This window comes from Pleurodeles waltl, chromosome 4_2, assembly GCF_031143425.1.
Source record: "Pleurodeles waltl isolate 20211129_DDA chromosome 4_2, aPleWal1.hap1.20221129, whole genome shotgun sequence".
NCBI lineage: Eukaryota > Metazoa > Chordata > Amphibia > Caudata > Salamandridae > Pleurodeles > Pleurodeles waltl.
In genome coordinates, this window is record NC_090443.1 from 982,666,097 (window position 1) to 982,686,185 (window position 20,089).

Genomic DNA, 20,089 nt, shown 5'->3' on the forward strand with positions numbered 1-20,089 from the left:
TGAAGTTCGTACATTTGGCCCTAAGTCCTTGCATATTCTGAGTAAGGTAGGGTAGGGCGGTCACTACGGCGTGTCGCATTGAAAAATATTTCACAGCCTAGCATTGGAATCTATATGGGAAATGCCAATTGCAAAGTGCCATGCCCATGGTGTGCTATATAGATATAAATGTGCTTTGCAGAAACATAGGGGCATATTTATACTCTGCTTGCGCCGAATGTGCGTCAAACATTTTGATGCACATTCGGTGCAAACCTTGCCCCATATTTAAACTTTGACGCCCGACCCCGCGGACGTCAGAATTCCACCGTGTGCGTCATTTTTTGGAAGCGGGAAACTGCCTTGCGTTAATGATATGCAAGGTAGGAGTTCCCTTCCAAAAAATTACTTTAAGGCCTGTGCGCCTTATTTATACCCTAGCGTCATTTTGACGCACAGGAGGGGGTGGACCTTAAAAAAAGGCGCACAGCCTGATGTGCGCCGTTTTTTAACACCTGGGTCAGGGCAGGCGTTAAGGGATCTGTGGGCTTGGAAGGAGTCCAGAGGTGCCCTCCCCTGCCCCCAGGGACACCCCCTGCCACCCTCGCCCACCCCTGGAGGACACCCATGGATGGGGGGACTCATCCCAGGTAAGTAAGGGTAAGTTCAGGTAAGTATTTTTAAAAGTTTATTTTAAGTGGCATAGGGGGGCCTAATTTGGGCCCCCCTACATGCCACTATGCCCAATGACCATGCCCAGGGGACAGAAGTCCCTTGGGGATGGCCATTGGGCAAGGGGGCATGACTCCTGTCTTTGCTAAGACAGGAGTCATGTCAATGTCAAAAACCATGGCGCAAGTCCGGTTTGAGGCCTGATTTTTGCCTCAGACCTGACGTGCACCATTTTTTGACGCACAACTCCCATTGTCCCCTACGACGGCGCTGCCTGGTGTGCATCATTTTTTTTTACTCAGACCAGTCCACAGCGCCGGCTAACGTCATTCCTTAAATAAGGCACCCGCATGGTTCGTTGGAATGGCGTTAGCGAGCGGTAAAATGTTTGACGCACAACTGCGTTGGCGCAGTTGTGCGTCAAAAAGTATAAATATGGCCCATAGTATAGAAAAAACAGGAATACAACTCCCCCACCCACCACTCAATTCAGCCCCTCAAACTGGTTGAACCATCCAGTCCCCAAGCCCCCTCCCCCATCAGACAAATCAACAAGGAATTGAATAAAGGAATACATCCCACAGGGCACCAGGAGGTCTTGCGAACAGCCCTGAGAGAAAGGATCGGTGACCGAGGATGGGCTATCAAGGTGGCAGCAGACGGCAACATGATCAACTAGCTTCAGGGTGCAGACAATAATGAGAAATAATAACCACCAAGAGCGAACCAAAGAGCCTCCTGGGACATCCCAGCCTGTCCGGCCTCAGCAGAGTATGCAGCAGAAGCTTTAATAAAGAGATTGCCACTGCGTGTAGCTTGCGGTGGTTCTTCACCAATCTCCCTGGTATTTCCCAGTGTGCGTGGAAATTTCAGGGCTGCCTTTGGATAAAAGAAAAAAAATCATTTTGACATGAATAGACACCCGGTGCTGGCTGGGTATATCAGCGAATTTGTCACTTTAGCTTTGAAGAGCAGTTTTTTGGCTGGAACAGATTCTCAGCGGGCCACCTGCATGGCCAGCGTGAAGTCAGGGTAGAGCACAATTTAGTTTCCTTGATAGCATATGCCCCTGGGTGCACGGGCCACCAGTCCGTAAATTTAAGAAGGTGCATTACGATGGGCATTGCCAGACCTCCAGGCGAGGGACAGGGCCCCAGCAAGTGTTCGGCATGCTCAACTGCAAACATGGGTGATAAGGCCTCTCCAAAGAGAGAACGGAGCATTGTCTCCAGATAAGTGTCCACCCTGTCAATGGTTGTTGACTCTGGCATTCCTAGGACATGCAAGATATTACGCCAGGATCTGGCCTCCAACTCCTAATTCTTGTTTTTGATCACTTCCAGGACTTTCTCCATCTGCAGGAGATGTTCATTCATGACGGTGTGGGCATCCTTAACCTCAGACATCTGTGTTGACAGGTGATCTATGTGGCACTCATGTTTTTCAAGTTCCTTCATTTGATCAAGCCTGGTGGTAAGGAGATCATTGTTAGTGTCTATAGCATGCAGGTTCTGCTTCAGGCCAGGGAGCATGCCTTTGATATCCTGATCAAGGGATGAGACTGTCTCCAAGGAAGTATCCTGCTGCTGAGTCTCAGGGGGAGAGCCGGTGATGGCCACACCTCGATGAGCCAAGGAGAGATAAGACTGTTTGACATCATGTTTGCCCACCTCAGAAGTGGGGTGGTGGGCTCAGACAGTGAGGGCAAGCGGAAGCAGTCATCTGCCAACCCACAGGAAAGACCCCGCCTAACCTCAATATCTACCAGGGGGGTCACAAACAGATATAGTCCTCACTGACTCTTGGAAGGTGCAGGCCTTCGCACCCAACTGCAATGCCATTCCAGTATTCACTCTTTGGGGGCCCTAAGACCGCAGCAGTCTCCAGCCGATGTCCAGATGTGGAGGGAGTGGGAGCATCGCAATCCAGGCCTCTGTGTCCAGAAGTGCAGCAACGGCTGGGAAAGACCCAAGGTTGCAGAAGTGAGAAACACCCACACTGTGCTAAACACAGGGCCAAATTCAGTGACCCCAAGGAGACTGAGATGTTTCAGCCGCTCTCTGTGCTCTGTGCACTGCCAAGCCACAAAAAGCCTCGGTTCCAGTCAGTTGCGTGGTCTGCCTGGGACCAGCTCTTCATTTCCACATGTGGCAGCTAGAAGTAGTCCACACTCAATGCCAGGACAGCACAGTGGGGCACTATGCAGCAGGTTGGGTCCACTCACCAAGCACAAGACCCAGTTTGATGCTCTCCGATCATCCATAGGACACGGCAGCCTCGATCAGCAGCTCTGAGGCGCAAGCCGATCACAGCCTCTCTGAAGCTCCAGACCCAGAAGTCCTCTGCAACACAGGAGAGGAGCTGCCTCCCATGCGGCCCCATCGTGGCCCCTCAGGGGCAATTTTCTAGTGATGGCATGTACACAGTGCCCTCTTCTACAGCAGCAGCCAGTAGGGTAAGGGTAAAGGCCCCTCTGTGAGTGGGATCCGTACGGATTATCTCCTTGGCCATCAAGCAGCGGCCATCTTGCTGTGCAGCACTCTGGCACCCCCCACCATCTCTCACATGATTAATTGTATCTGCAGAGTCAGATTCAAATAATCTGGTATTAAATAAACACATCAAAGAAGTCTGTAATCCTGAATGAGTATGTTGACTAAGATCTTTCAAAAGTCTCTTAGTGGATTTTGGCACATTCATGTACAATTAACATTTCAAATATGTTTAAAGAAGTATCTTAGTTGTAACTGTGCTGGAAGAACTGCTGGGAAGTGTGAGTGGAAACTGCTGTTCCCTCTTTTGTTACTGAAGCTCACTTTTTGTCATTAATAATCCAGCAACATCTTTTCTATGGGAGAACAGCTGAAGTGTGGCTGAAAAGTGTGAAATAAAGAGAGCCTACTATATTTCATATTACTACATGCAATGCCGAGGGCTCAAAGAGGGAAAGGCTTAATTATTCCCCAAGGAGCAGGAGAAGGCTGGAGTAGGGAATGGCTGCTTTGTGTAGGGATGGTTGCATAATCCTCTAAGGAGCAGGTGAAAGGTGGAGTAGGGTATGGTTGATTTGTCAAATCAGAAATACAAGTTGATCCCTTTGATGCCCTCGCAGCCCACGTCCAGGGCATTGACCAAAAGCTGCAGGCGTTGAACAACATGATTAAAAGAGTACAACAAGATCCAGCCACTACCTACTATTCCTGCCAATGTGCATCTACATTGGATTTACTCTCATCAGTCCCCACATTTTTATCACAAATACTGGATGAAGTCAAGGTCTCAAAAGCTTGTCCTTACCCTCACAACCCACAGGCCCTGTGGGAACATCATTATCCTAAGAGCCCATCAGCTGGTTCGCCGAACCCTCACTACAAAGAGGATGGGCCTATGGAAAGCAATAAGTCTTAAAACAAGTCAAATTCTACAACAGCGGCACCAATTTTGCTCTGTCTTGATGTTTCAGCTGAAAACCAGTCACCCCTCCAAAAAGAGCAAGACCCAGATCTCCCTCCAACAAGCCCAAGAAGATCCCTTTAAAAAAAAGAACGCAATCAACTTAGAAAAGCAAGAAAGAATAGAGGACCACAGTGAAATGTCCCAATTATGTGCAAAACCAAACAGACCACAACAACCATAAAGGGCAGAAGGTCTCTATCTGAGAACAAGAAACAAAGTCAAGTCCTTTATTATATTCAATATTTCAGCCCCCAGAGGGCTAGAATAAAGTATGGCCGGTTAAGGCTCCTTTAGATAGTGAAATGTTCCCATCCCATGATCTAGTAACGCCCAAGCCACAAGATCTCCGACAGGTAACCTTTGCAGATAAAACATCTTCACCAGTACCTCTTCGGGGCACAGAAGCCGCAATTACACCATCACTACTAGCGAGAGCCCCAACCCTGATAGCTATCTCCAATTCTGAGATCTTCCATCTTCCTTGCCAGAATGATCATCAATGCATGATGTATTTTCCTCTTTACATGTGTGCTGCTGTATGCAATGGAGGTTATATGAGTGATTTCCCTATCCCCTAGCATGGCTGTTCCTGATAGTTTCATAGATGCCTCTAGGAGCCTTTTGTTGGTTGAGAAAGGCTGCCAAATGAGTGGGCAGAGAAGTAAATACTGAGTAAGAAGCTCTTTCTAATGCTACTACTGGTTCAGCAACTTCCACAATATTTACTGGAGCCATGCATTCTCACTGAGAAGCCGTGAACAGTACACACGAAGGGATGTGTATGTAGCACAAGACAACTGGCGAATTTAATTGGTTTTTAGATTTTGTATCATAAACATAACATCTGTTGAATTTGAGTTTTATGCAGGAATTTAATTTTTTTTAAAGCAAACTTATATAACATTTTGCATGGGCATTAGTGTGATGGTAAGTGAAGCAAAAAGTAGCATTTATATAGTGTGCATTAAAAAGTCCCGCAAATGCTCATAAAGGTGCATTGTGCTGTGCACAAAAGTGTCTCTTTGAATAGGCCCCATACTTTGACATCAGTACGTTTTACTCTTCCCAGATTTAGGCGCATTGTGGTGTAGTCACCTTGCTGCGCTGCCCTGCATCACAAGGAAAGGGCAGGAATGCGCGGTATTTAAATGAATACCGCACATTCCTGTCCTTTTACCCTGCGCTGGCGCTCTTTAGGCAGCCTAGCGCCAACGCAGGCACCCTTACACCATGGTGCAAGCGTCAGGGTGGGAATGGGATCACAATTAGGCCTAAGCGCTCCCAATAAAAAGTGGCCAACATTCCCATAACAGTACTATTGTTTTGTAGTTTTGTACAGCCGGCCCTTGGCACAAAGGAATTGGAGCAATTTACTCCAGCACCAGTAACATAACAAGATAAAATTCATTTTTATTTTAGGTAGGGAGACTGAGGGCCTGATATAGATTTCGGAGGACGGGTTACTCTGTCACAACAGTCACAGATAGCCCATCCGCCAAAATATAAATCCAATTATATTGTATGGGGTCAATATTTTGACGGACGGGCTACCCGTCACTGCTCTGACAGAGTAACCTGTCTACCGAAATCTAAATCAGGCCCTAAGTGATTTGCCCAGAATCACAGGATATTGAGCTAATGCTGCAACTCAAACCTGGCTTCCCAATTTCAGAGTCGGTTAAGGGCACATACGCTTCCAGTTAACTGCAGTAATTGATATCTGGCAGACAAAGGAGAACTAGAGACTAATTTATCCCACACCCAGGCTCCATGGAGGGGGGAGATACAAATACCCTGACGTGCTCCCTTGCTGGCCCTCATCAGCCCCCACCACCCTAACTCTCCAGTACTCATACCCCAGTCCTCTGCAAAGCGAGTGCCAATGAATTCCCATCAGCGGCTCCTGGAGGCCTCTGTCACATCTGGGGGAGCCAGTGGGCAGGCACACCCCTTGCTGTGACAGGAGTAGCAGTCCATTGTTACTCTACCTCAGACAGTTAGCTAACCTGATGTGGGTCAGGCTCAATATATGTATGCAAAGAGACACCAACGCCCCTAGCTGATTGGAGTGCAGAATCCACCCAAAAAACGGCAGATCAACTGGCCTTGGCCACAGGCCCATTGGCCCAAGGCTGAATGCCCACCTTGCCAATCCAAGCCTGGCATGGGTGTCTGCATTGCATGCAGGTTTGTGCAGGAAGGAGCACTGTCCTGCACAAAAGCAATCGTGAGAGGCTTTTTCCTTATTCTATGTGTGCAGAATGCAGCACACATAGAAAGTGATAAAAAAGAGGAGAAATAAACATATTTCTCCTCGTTACGCCTCTCCTGGGGAGGCGTAACTTTTTGGAGCATTCCTAGGTTCACAAGTTTTTGTATATCTGGGAATGCGTCAAAATCCATGGATGTTGCATGGGTACACAGATGGAGTACCCATCGAAACGCCTCCCTGGCACAGAGTAATGAAATGCAGCAATTTGGGCTGTGTTACATTACTCAAGATTTATGAAGCCACGCAGGGCCATGCAAGGTGGCCTTGCGTGGCTTCATAAATCTCTCTTAAAGTTTCCGTTGCTCTTGCACCACGTAGCGTGGTGCAAGAGCAACGCAAACCGGGTCATTAATATGGACCTCAAGATTTTATTTAGAGTTCGGCAGATGGGTTTCTCTGTCACAAACATGATTAATAGCCCGTCTGCCGTATAACAAGTGCCATTAGGGATAATATGGAGGAAAGGATATCTGTCACATTTGTGATGTAGTAACCCATCACATCAATTTAAGCAACAAGGAATACAAACAGAGTAATTAACTACAAGTGAAGGAATCCCCCCTTTCCCTTGCATAGTTGCCCACATTCTGTGGGCAAAACACACTAAAACTATCCAGTATTGTTCTCTCTTTTAATGAGTTCTTCACACAACAGTTCTCAGAGTATGCTCATCATGTACAATGGAGAGATCAGAAAGGAGCTACTTATACAGAGAAAAATAGCACATTTGCTATCTGACATAAAAGATGATAGATATTTTTTCATGATTAGACAGATGCGTTGAAAAATGCTGGCAAATTTGGGAACATTTCCAGTAAATTCTTTCAGAGGAATTGTTGAGAAGCGTTAAACAATCTGTGACCCCGCTACTCAGAAGCTGTGGTTCCTCCAACTCTCCTCTTACCGTTTTGTTAGGATTCTCTGCCCAACCCTGTTCTGGAAGTGACTGCTCTTACCCCTGCCCAACCTTTCACGGATTCAACCTGTGCTGACTGGGACTCCAGTTTGTAGCACAGGTGTCATAGAGTGCAAGGAGAGGTAGGAGAGAGGGCAAGTCACCTAAAATAGCCAGAGAGTCAGATTATTGTACTTCTGAGGGAGTCTGCCAGTAAAGACATCATAGAGGATCTGGGTCAGGTCTGGTCAGCCTTTTCACCAACATCTGCTTCAGCCTTTCTTTTAGTTCCAAGGATCAACTTAGCCGTTTATCTTTCTTCTTGGCCAATCCAATGTGCACTAATTATCAACTTTCTTGAACTCTTCCCATGGTACTACCACTCTTCTTTTCATGATGTCTTCCTCTACTCTTACATCCTTAAGGAATTCTGTCTTTCCTCCCTTTTTACTGTCAGCCCACTACGCTTCTTATCTGACCTCTCATTTGTTTCACATATTTACATCACTCTTTGTCTATCGTGTCACTAAGTCTTGGCTCTTTCCCTTAACTCTTTTTAACCATGATGCTTACCTCCTTTTACTTCTCTTCTTCCCTAATCCTTATAATTTTCATTCTCTTTTATCAAATCAATGTTTTCCTATCACTTCTGTTAGTCATTTTTCATTGTCTTCTTCATCTCACTCTTGCAAGTTTTTCTGTGGCAAATAGCTGTGTTCATGTTTTTTTCTGTTATGATGCTCCTATCTGCTTAGTCTACCTCACCATGATCTACTCCATCATTTCTCTTGCGGTGTACCTGCTCACCCACTTCTTACTCTCTTTGCTGAATCATTTGACTTCTCTATGATTTATGAACCTCTTTTCCTTCCATACCAGCTCTCACCTTCCACTCTAATCAGTCCATAACCTTCTTAACTCAGTTTCATTCTTCAGCGCTCCTCTTGCCTCCATCCACTGCTTTGATGATGACCCCTCAATTTACTTTCTCTCATTCTCACCCGTAACACTTTCTTCAGTGAGCCACTGTTTTGGTTCCACTCCTGTTTTATAATGTGTGGTTCCACTCCTGTTTTTGTATGTCATCAAATGCCTAAATGATTTGTGTCAAGTATTCTGGTGCATTTAGTCCTTTACACAACTGAAAGCACCCAATCATAATGTATTATGCTGGTGTGTCCGGAGCCAAAGGCTGAGACACTGTTTCAATGACCTGTCTATAGTTGCAATGCTTGCAAGGGCTTTCTTTTGCTCCTCCTATGTTTTCCACATATGCCATCTTAAAGAGGGCCTCATTTAATTTTGATCTAGTTATGATTTCGGTGCTCATCTCCATGGTGCTGGTGAGTGTGTGCTTTGTGAGGTTGGTCCCTCCTATTGTTACTTGGCGGCTCTAGTTCTTGTTCTTTGTTCAGTTGAAGGTGGTGGTGATGATGACTCTTTTGCTCTTCATTGTTGTCAATTGGGTGAGGTGAATTAAGTTGATCTTCATCATGTTGATTGATTGGCTCTTGCTTTTGCTCTATGCTGAGTGGCTGGTGGTTCTGATGCTTCTCGTCACTAGTGATGCGCAGTTGATGGTCATGTCTGACTGCATTTTGTCCATGGGGTGACTGATATTCTTCTGTTGGAGGCACAGTAGTTGACTGTTGGTCTACCTTCATCCACTCAGTTGCATTTTCTGGATAAGATGTTCCATTCCTGGTAAGCTGTGTGGGAGGAGAAAATGGAGTATGTTCATTATTTTTCCCTTTGGGTTGGAGCATTTCATAATTCTTGGAATGCCATCTCCTCCAGGGACTCATCGCCCCACACCCGACACACACATATACAAATACACAAGCATGCACACACACATGCATGCACACAAATGTATGCACAAACATGCAGACAGACGTGGAAAGTACCGGCCCAGACAGAGTGATGTGCATGTTGAAGAACATGTTAATGCCTATTAACAAGCTGTAAATGCTAGGACAGAGAAGCAACCTTAGGTGACCACTGAGACATGTGATTATATCTTAGCCTCAAAGGATGGACTCGTGCACTCCTCCCCTCCAAGAACCTACTTAATGGTGGGCACAGCACAAAGCAGCCATTATGTGGGTGCACGAGCCCAGCCCTCCCTGAACTTACCTGTGATCAATTCTCTGACTGATCTAGGCCCCTGCGGACCCAGCTCCTGCGACTCAAGGCACCTGCCTACTTTTCCACTCTCATATGCTCTCTTACTCTCACTCTCTCGCTAGTGCCTATGTGCCTTCTGCCTTATGCTCATTTCATCTCTCGCTCTTTTTGCCTCTTGTTCCTTTTCCTTTTGTGCCTTTTATCTCAGATTTTTGCTCTTTTTCCTCTCAAACTTTCCACTCTTGCTCTCACGCATTTTGTACCTTCATCTAGTGGTTAAACCACTACTAAAGAAAGCTTAGGCTGACCTCCATGCAGCATTTTCCCCTCTTGCTCTCACACCTTTTGTATCTTTGTCTAGTGGTTTAAACACTATTAAAGAAAACCTAGGCAGACCTCCATGAAGCTAGTAAAGTACCACCCAATCTTACTACTAGCCAAGGTCATGGAGAAAGCCATCAACAAGCAACTCCCCTACTACCTCGACCTACACCAACTCCTGAACAACTCTCAATCAGGCTTCAGATCCAATCATACCACTGAGACTGCCCTCATCACAGCAACCAACGACACCAGGATGATTCTCGACCAAGGAGAAAGAGCAGCCCTCATCCTGCTTGACCTCTCAGTAGCCTTCAAATTGGTCTCCCACTCCACTCTGATCAGAAGATTACACACAACAGGCATTCAAAGACCTGCCCTCTGCTGTCTCTGCTCCCTTCTCACATAAAGAACACAAAATGTCAGCATGCCACCCTGCACATCAGAAGCCAGAAACTTCACATATGTGGAGCCCATTTAAGGGTTATCTCTCAGTTTGACTTTGTTAAACATCTATGTGACCCCACTGGCTGACATTTACAGATGGCGTGGCATCAACATTCTTTAATAGGGAGACAACACCCAACTGATACTTTCCCTGATGGTAAAGACTCCCATGAGAAAAACCAACTTTGCTATCTGCATGATCACCAAATCTGTGGTGTTTGGAATGAAGACCAATGTATGGGATTCCGCCTGCTGGCTGACAGACCTCATTCCACACCAACGCCCACCCCAGAAAATTAGGAATCATTCTGTACGACGAGCCATACATGACAGCCCAGGTAACTGCAGCAGACTCCACCTGTTTCCACATCCAGGCTCCAAACCATCCAAAATGCTGCAGCAAGTCGCATTCATCCTTAACCTACTTCGCCGCACCACGTCACTCCACACTTAAAGGAGCTTCACTGGCTCCCCATACACAAATGCACTCAGTTCAGATTCCTCACACACATACAAAGCACTACACAAAATTGTCACCGTGCACCTCAACAGCCGTATACCTTTCCACCATCCTTCCAGGCACATGTACCCTACATACAAAAAAACAGAGCAGCAGGAGTGCTGTAAACCTTAGATCATGTTACCTGGGTACCTTATTTCAGTCCTCTTTAGTATGGAAGACTATCTAGAAGAAAAAAAACAGTGCCTCTCAAAATAAGGCCCAGATTTATGGTGGCCTAGCGCCATTCCAAAGCCACATTAGCGTAATTCTTTTGACGCTAATGTGGTGTTGGAAGGGCACAAATGCCACGATATATGGACACAGTGGCGGGATGCTTGCATTGCACCACTTTGTAACCCCACCTGCGCCATGCATAATGTAGGCAAGGGGGGCATTCCAGCATGAGGGGCGCTGTACAAATGGCACAAAGGAATCTATGAGAGTCCTTTGCGCCATTTTTACTAGCATTTTTTAACGCCTGTTAAGTGCAGGCATTAAAAAGAGGCTCCCATTGATTACAATGGGCCTCAGGGTGCTTTGCAGGATTAGCGTCATCATTTTTTAAGCTAATCCTGCAAAGCGTCGGACTAGCGTACAAAAGTATGACGCTAGTCACCCTAACTACCGCCATGGTGCGCAGTATTTTAAATACAGCGCTACCATGGTGGCATTAGGGGGGTGCTAAGGAGCGCAAGAAAAGTGGCGGTGCACTAGGTGCAGCGCCACTTTTCATAAATCTGGGCCTAAATCCTCAGCTTCTTCACAAGCATGGGTAAGACGTGAATTGGTTTCCTGAAACATATATGTAAAGCAAAATTCCTTAAGTAGTATTTAATGGTTTAGATAGTTTCCCTAAAGGTATTCACAGCCCTTTAAAATGTGTTGAAGAAGACTGTGGAAAAATATTTGGCTATGCTTCAGAGTTTGTATTGAAGTAAAATGCCTGAAAATGTACCTGACAGGGGATGCATCAAAAGCAGAGGTGCAGATTATGAGATTGTTTTGTTATCATCTAAATGTAAGCTTCAATGCATTATGTAATTTTATTAGTGGAGGGTCGATGATGGAGACAAAGCAGAGACTGCATTAAAAATTGTAATTAATATCTGCCTGACAGCCCCAGAGTTTAGCAGGGTAGGAGATTAATTCTTGCCATTAGGAAATAGAAGATATCCACTGCTAGATAAGTGGCAAAGACAACAAGATTTAAATATGTTAAAATGTATTTTGTGAATATTAAAAATACTCTTTTTGCTTGCAGATAGTGCAGTACCGACTGGGAGGAATTAATTTTCTTTGCTACCTTGTAATTACCAGACACATTTATCAAGACTTTGTGCATGTGCAAAATCATGCTAAATGAAGCAAATCAGCACAAACTCTTGAAAGGTATTTACTTCCCACTGCACAAATCTTTTGATCAGGAAAGTAGCCCTTTAGTAATGCAAATAGAGTTTTGCTTCAGTCCCTCCTTTAAAGTTCCTGGTCGGATGGAGTCCCCATTGATATTTTTTTTAATTGATCTTTGGACACCTCTGTTAACTAATGTTTTATTAGCTTAGACCCAAAAGCTCCTCCTCCTTCGTGGTCTAACTCCATTATAGTGCCTGTTTTAAAAAAGGCAGCCATACTGATCCTAAGTGCATATCCCTAATTAACTCAACCATTACAATAATGAGTATGGGTAGCGCCATTCTGAACAGGTTAAGAGATTGGTGTGATAATAACAGTGCTTTATCTCCCTGTCAATATGGGTTTAGACAAAGTTTAGGAACAATTGAACAATGTTTAAATCTTAATTTGTAGTTAGGGAAACATACTATATCTGAAACAGTACCTTTATATCTTGCCTTCATGATTCTACCTTCCACATTTGTTAAAGTTAATCGTAATAGGTTATGGGCTATTATGTTGTAGATGGGAATAGACACCACTATTGTGCAGTTTTTGGCCCACCTCCACCAAGATTTAAGAACCAGTGAGGTTTAGTCCCAATGGTAAATAATCTGCCCCAATCAATTTACACTGAGGAGTTAGGCAAGGATGTGTTTTAGCACCACTTTTATTCATTTGATATATTATTATAATTAATGCCTTTTTAAGCACTATTACACAAGATGTTTCCTGTGTTAATTCTGTTCCCATACCCATACTACTGTACGTGGACAATGCTGTGTTTATAGCACAGACCCCAAATGCTTTGAGGTGCCTGGTACAAGCTTTTTCTGAGTTTATGCTTAACTTAGATTTGTCTACCAACTATGCCAAATCGCAAACTGTGACATGTGGCCCAAGCATTATTTGTTGCGTACTCTACGGGTTAATGAGGATTGCCTAGAGAGTGTCTCTGGATTCCCATATCTTGGCTTAGTATTTAATGCTAATGGTTCTTGGGCAGAGTGCACTGTATGACACACATACAAAGTGGGAAAAGCATGTCCACTTGTCTAGGCATAGTATTTTGTACAGGAAGGAACCGCTTGCTGTACAAAACCTATGCTAGACTCACACACACACCCTAGCACTATGGAGCTAAGGTGTGTGTGTGGCGCACAGCAGCTGAACTCATCGGCCGTTGCTAGGGAGAGGCGAGGAGAGTGCAATTTCTATGTGAATATGGCTCTCTCCTGCTCTCTCCTTGTCACGCAGCACAGCACAGCTTTTTTTGGATGCTGCACTGCAATGCGTGACACCCACCAGAATCTGGGCCTTAGAGTTAGTTCCATATGTTTTATGCTGTGTTTTCCGCGGGGCTATTATGGGAATTTGGCCGAGAAGAAATGTGCCTGTGATAATATTTCTTCCCAATCTTTGTTGCATTATATGATATTTTGCACATTGTATAAATCTTTTAGAGTTTGCTATTTATTACCTCTTTTTAAAACCCACACTTTTAAACAGTGTATGGTTGCCCTCAGATTTTTACAATTTCTACCAACTACTACTGTATGTTTTAGAGTGGGTAGTTTTCTCAAGGCAACTGTTTCATATCATAAAAGTCTGGATTTTTAAACTGTAATATTTATGCACTGTTTTACTGATTATTATGTATGATTTTACATTCTGTATGCTTATCTTTTATGATTGTGAACAACATTTGAATGAAGAGAATTGGAACTGGAATTGGAGTTTTGCTGTACTTTTGATCAGGAGGGCTTGCCATTCCCAATGCTGCTACCCATGTTTTATGATGCAAAGCCCTTCCCCTTAAAATTGGTAAACAGGGCTTTGCTAAAACAATAACACCCCCTTAAGGCAGGTGCCAACAAGGATAAATGTTTGCATTTATCCTACCTTTTCACACAATGCATGTGTGCTGCACTTCTGTGCCAAGATGAAGTTTATAGGAACAAACAGGGGTACACTTCAATTGATTGGCATGAGTGAGAACTTATATCAGCTTCAGTGGCACAATCGGCTTAGAAATCACATCATCTGCATGTCTTTAAATGACTGCATCTGGAAATTGAACACCGGTTTTTGAGATTAACCTTGCAGAAGCATGCCTTGGTCTCTGAAGGACATAGTTTAGACTTTACCAGATCTTTGGCAGTGGGGAAACACTGCACTGAAAATAAAGCTTGATGAAATTGCATGTAAATGTATTAGATGTGCTTTATTTGAGATGTTAGTTCTCCTTCTCCTTTCATTGTTTGTCGAAAGTTTCCATTCTACACAGTGCAGAAGTGTAATTCAGTTCACAAGAAAGCCCTAATTTTTCATTCATTATAAAGGTTTATTACACACTTGTAATCCAAATACTGTACTATTACTCCACCATTTTATATAATTAATGCTTCATAATATCAGCTCTCAAAATGAGGCTACACTTCCTACACAGTGCATAAATGTGCAATTGTGAAATTATACAATTGTACAACACTACATAAAATGGCTTCAATGTTTACAGACATAATAGAGAAGCATTTACAGAATCCTAAAAACGTCAGAAGTCTGTATCAAGGCGAGGTAGAAAACCTTTTCTGTGAATCGGGCACATATGTTCTTATCGTAAGGCCTCAAGAATATATGTCACCCTTGGCAGCTAATTCTGTACTGCGTCATCTGGAGAAAACCAGCTGCCTCAATGATATTTCTACAATAGCTTCTTGAAAGAGTATTTGTAAGGAAAGAGGCTGTTTGCGAAAACTTTTTCAAGGTGTCAGAGTTTGGGAAAGCTGTAGCTCTAAAAAAAGTTGAAAAGTTTGAAAAAGTTCTGACAAAGTTTAGAAGCTATTTCCCCAGCAAGGAAACATGGAGCTTGACATGGCCACTCTCAAGAGGAAGGATCTGATGGCTTTGTGTAAGGACAGAAGGATCACTGTGGGGAGAAAAGGCAAAGAATGAGATTCTGGTGAAGACCCTCAAAGCTCTGGAAGATGCCCAAGAGCCCCACCAGCACTGGAGACAGAGATCCCCCAGGGAAGTGGGGAAGACGACAGTGAGGCAAGGGAGGGCACCCTCCACCCCTACACCAGGTCAAGAGTGCACTCTACCGCCAGCAGTATGGGGAGCTCACGCAGCAGCTGGATATCCTTTCAAGTGGAAGTGGCAGCCCTGGAGCTGGAGGAGAGAGCCTGGATCCTGGAAGAAAGGAAGCTGGCCCTTAAGGAAAGAAGAGCCACACTGTGCATGAGGCCCAAAGAAAATGGTGGCAGCAACAGAGAAAGGGGTGCCCAGGTCAGATTGCCCAAAGGAATTGCCCTTAGCTATGTACCAGGAGATGACATTGACACGTGGTTGGCCTCATATGGGGGAGCTCTTAAAATGATGAAGAAGGGCACACAGCACTGGGGAACACTACTGTGGGAGTTGGTACCCTTAGTTAGTAGGGATAGACTGCTTACAATGGAGCATGAGGCAGCAGACTTCTACCCACACATGAAGGCAGCACTTGTTGAGTTGTTTGGTTTCACTCTTGAGGAGTACAGACACAAGCTTCGGACAACACACAAGGCGTGGGTGGACTTTGGGGATGCACTAATAAAGTCACTGGATGGTTGAGTGAAATGTAACCAGGTATAACCTATGAAGGTTTCTATAATTTGTTGGTCAAGCAGCACAACCTTACAAATTGCCCCTCAAATAGTTACACCACCTCTAGTAGATTCAAAGCTAACTGACCCAAGAGCACTTGGCAAAATAGCAGTTCAGTGGGATAGGACAAGACTAACCCGGGGGTGATCCCAAGAAGGAGGGGGTAGGCCAGTAGAAGGGAAAGGAGTGAAATAGTAAACTTGCCAAAGAAGATTCCTCAGAACCCCTATGGAGCCCACCTTTAACAAGCAGAGTAGTGGGGACCCAGGGCTAAAGAATCTCTTGAAAAGGAGGTTGTGTTTTAAATGCCAGGACACCACCGAGGGGAATGAAGCATGCTCCAAGAAGAAGGTTAGGACTGGGGTGGCTAGTGTAGCCTTTGAAGAAGATACCTCAGATGAGGAGGTCCTAGTAGTTTCAACTGGAAAAAGGGTCCAGAAGATAAGCTGATGATCCTAGAGGGTGAGAGTAGACACTTCCACCACCTCCAGGTAAATAGGATCCCAACCACTGCCCTGGGAAACACAGGTGCCAGTCACACCATTGTGATGAACAGGTTAGTGTCCCCAGGTCTGTATTTGCTAGGAGAGGTAAGGGGCCTTAGGGTAGCCCCAGGGGAGGTCGCACACCACCATGTGGCTTTAGGGGCATATTTACGAGCCCTTTGCTCTGCCAGTGAATCACTTTTTAGGACGCACTGGCGGCAGTACAGACCCATATCTATGAGGCCACGCAAAGACACTTTGCATGGCATTTCACGGCCTCATAGATATGGTGTAAGGCAATGCAGAGCAAGTTGCTGTGTTGCCTTACACTGCATCAGGGGGACAGTCCATGGGCGTTGCAGTGGATTTTTCCACGTAATTCCAATGAATTATGATGCATTCCCAGATTTACAAGGGCGTGTAAACTTGGGATTGCATCAAAACTGTACACCTCCCTAGGGGAGCCATAATGAGGAGAAATAGAAAGAGGAAAAAACCTCCATAGATTGTTTTTGTGCAGAAAAGTATCCCTTCCAGCACAAAAAACAATCCTGTAAATGAAAGGACAGGTACGCGCCATATCTCGTAGATACTGTGCATTCCTGCCCTTTTAAATTGGGGAAGAGCAGCACAGCAAATACACTTGCAGTGCTGCTGTACACCTATTCGTCGTAAATATGCCCCTAGAAGTAGTGGTTACCCTAGCTGGCATAGGTTGGCACACCCCTACCTAAGGCCCAATTTAGGATGGGTCTGTCATAATTGAGGTAGGTCAACTCCCCAGTGGGAATGACCCTGGCAGAAGGATGTAAGGTAGAGTAGGCCTTGCAATGATCAGCCCGTTTCCCTACAACCTTCCTCGTTGAGTAGTCAAGGATACTTACCAAAGGTCTGGTTGAGTTTTCCTGGATGTATTAACTTGGGGTGAGGGGTTGGGGGAAAAGAGATTGTGTAACGGAACAGGGTATATGCAGGTCTAACACCACTTTTTGCACCTAGTATGTCTACTAGGTACTGGTGTAATTCCTCTGCAATGTCCTAAACCCTGCTAAGCAGGACTTAGTGCATGTGCTCTGACCCTTGAAATGGTGCATGTCTAATTGGCTTTTTCCCAATTAGCATAGCTTAACTCATTTGTAAGTCCCTAGTATGTGGTACCAGGGGTACTCAGGGCCTGTATGTGAGAGTGTCCCCGAGGAGCAGCAGGACTTGTTGTGCCACCCTGAGTAGAACAAGGTAAAACATGGCTCCCAGTCTGCAGACTGAAAGGGCACTTTTAAACTGCTAACTCGACTTTGCCATTTAAGGTAATGGCAAAGTCCAAACCTGCCTTTTTAATATATGAAAGTGTTAGAAATGGGGTCTCTAGTTGGCAGTTGGTTTGCACCGTGTCCAAGTAGGGACCCTTATTCTAGTCAGTATAAGGGAGATACCTGCTCAGATAACCCCTGCTCACCCCTTGGTAGCTTGGCATAAGCAGTCAGGCTTATCTTAGAAGCAATGTGTAAAGCATTTGCACATAACACACAGTACCACAGTGAAAACACTACAAAAGGACACTACACCAGTTTTAGAAAATTAGCCAATGTTTATCTATTTAAAACAAGATCAAATACGATAAAATCCAACATACAGTAATTAAAATATGTATTCTGCAAGATTTACTCAAAAATACAGTTCCTTGAAGTCAATAGCTCCACGTGGGGCTATCACGGTCGTGAGCAACAAAACCAACAGTTCAGACCGGCCGTGGGGTCGCGGGCCAGCTACGGTGTTGGGAAGACCCGCAAACAGTACCTTGAACTTGTAGGGCGTCGTGCTCCTCATGGAGAGTTCCGGAGAGTGGCGTCACTGATGTCGCGGTGTCGGTTCCAGAGTCAGGCCCTTGAAGTCGCACGCCTTGCAGATCGAACTCCGGGCTGATGAAGTCAAGTGCGCCGGTGTTGATGGCATCGGGGCTGCGGTGTGAAGTGGGGCAGTGCGACGTGCGGTGTCCACAGGTCATTGTGCAGACAGCGTCATCGTCGTTGCTGAAGCGCTGTCGTCAGTAGGCCCAAGCCAGCGGTGCGGGATGGGACTGTGCTTCGTGACCCTCACAAGTGGTGTCCACAGGCCACGGCGCAGGCAGGGATGCTTGGTGGCGACACAGAAGTCGATGGTGCTGGCATCGGTGGACCGGGGCTGTAGTTCGGGACCGGACGGTGCTTCGTGTTCCTCACGAGCGGTGTCCACAGGCCACGGTGCAGGCAGCTGCACCAGTGTCAGCAGGAGCGGCTGCCTCTGTGAGGCCCAAGCTGCGGTGTGAGCAGACGATACCGGAGTGCGGAACCCACAGGTTGCGGTGTGAGCAGCAGATTAGTGAAGTCAAACGATGACAGTGTCGGTGAGACCAGGGTCGCAGTGCGTAGCGGGGCAGTGCAGCTCTGTGCGGCGTCGGCAAATCACAGTGCAGGCCTGTGGCATTGTTGGTTTCTCCTCTTGAACAGCACAGAACACACAGTTCCCAGTGCTGCAGGTCGAGGAAACTGAAGCCTTTGGTGTCCCTGAGACTTCCAACTGGAGGCAAGCCCTACTCCAAGCCCTTGGAGAACTTTCTCAAGCAGGACACACAGCAAAGTTCACCCTTTGCACTCTTTTCAGGCAGAAGCATCAACTGCAGGCCAGTCCAGCAAAGCAACACAGCAAGGGGACAGTACTCCTCCTTCAGCTCTTCTCCTGGGCAGAGGTACCTCTTGATTCCAGAAAGATTCTAAAAGTCTGGGGTTTTGGGTCTGCTTCTTATACCTCTTTCTGCCTTTGAAGCTGGCAAACTTTAAAGCAAAGTCTCAAGTGTTTGCCAGATCCTTCTTTGTCCGAGCCAGGCCCCAGACACACACCAGGGGGTCGGAGACTGCATTGTGTGAGGGCAGACACAGTCCTTTCAGGTGTGAACGACCATTCCTCCCACCCTTCTAGCTCAGATGGCTCATCAGGATAAGCAGGCGACACCCCCGCCCCTTTTGTATCACTGTCTAGAGAGGTGCAAAACAGCCCAACTGTCAAACTGACCCAGACAGACAATCCACAAACAGGCAGAGTCACAGAATGGTTTAAGCAAGAAAATGCCTACTTTCTAAAAGTGCCATTTTCAAACAGACAATTTAAAAACCAACTTCACTAAAAGCTGTATTTTTAAATTGTGAGTTCAGAGACCCTAAACTCCACATTTTTATCTACTCTCAAAGGGAATCTGCGCTTTAAGGATATTTAAAGGCAGCCCCCACATTAACCTATGAGAGGGATAGGCCTTGCATAGTGAAAACCGAATTTGGTAGTATTTCACTGTTAGGACATAAAAACATACTAGTATATGTCCTACCTTAAACATACACTGCACCCTGCCCCTGGTGGCTTCATAGGGCCTACCCTAGGGGTGCCTGACATGTAGTAAAAGGGAAGGTTTAGGCCTGTCAAGTGGGTACACTTGCCAAGTCGAATTGGCAGTTTAAAACTGCGCACACAGACACTGAAGTGGCAGGTCTGAGCCATGTTGACAGGGCTACTAATGTGGGTGGCACAACCAGTGCTGCAGGCCCACTAGTAGAATTTGATTTACAGGCCCTGGGCACCTCCAGTTCACTTTACTAGGGACTTACCAGTTAATCAAATATGCCAATCATGGATAAACCAATCAAGAGTCCAATTTAACTAGGGAGCACTTGCATTTTAGCATATTGGCAGTGGTAAAGTGCGCAGAGACAATAAACCAGCAAAAACAGACCTGAAGAACTAGGAGGCAGAAAGTTTGGGGATAACCCTGCAAAAAGGGCCATTCCCAACAGTTAGTTACCCCTAAAGTAGGCCCAACAAGTCCTAAGTCAGGGTGCTGTATATTAAAAAGTGGAACATGAACTCTT

General features: G+C 45.6%; 1 protein-coding gene across 3 annotated transcripts in view; it reads right to left on the bottom strand.

Moving 5' to 3' along the window:
* Window positions 1-6,996: 6,996 nt before the first annotated feature.
* Window positions 6,997-20,089, bottom strand: part of LOC138293561 (selenoprotein Pb-like) — a 34,672-nt gene continuing 21,579 nt past the window's right edge. For all 3 annotated transcript variants that reach the window (XM_069232824.1, XM_069232825.1, XM_069232826.1), the window contains exon 5: window positions 6,997-8,983. In XM_069232824.1, the coding sequence (XP_069088925.1) occupies window positions 8,582-8,983 (402 nt within the window). In that variant the 3' untranslated portion in view covers window positions 6,997-8,581. The remainder of the gene's footprint in view (window positions 8,984-20,089) is intronic.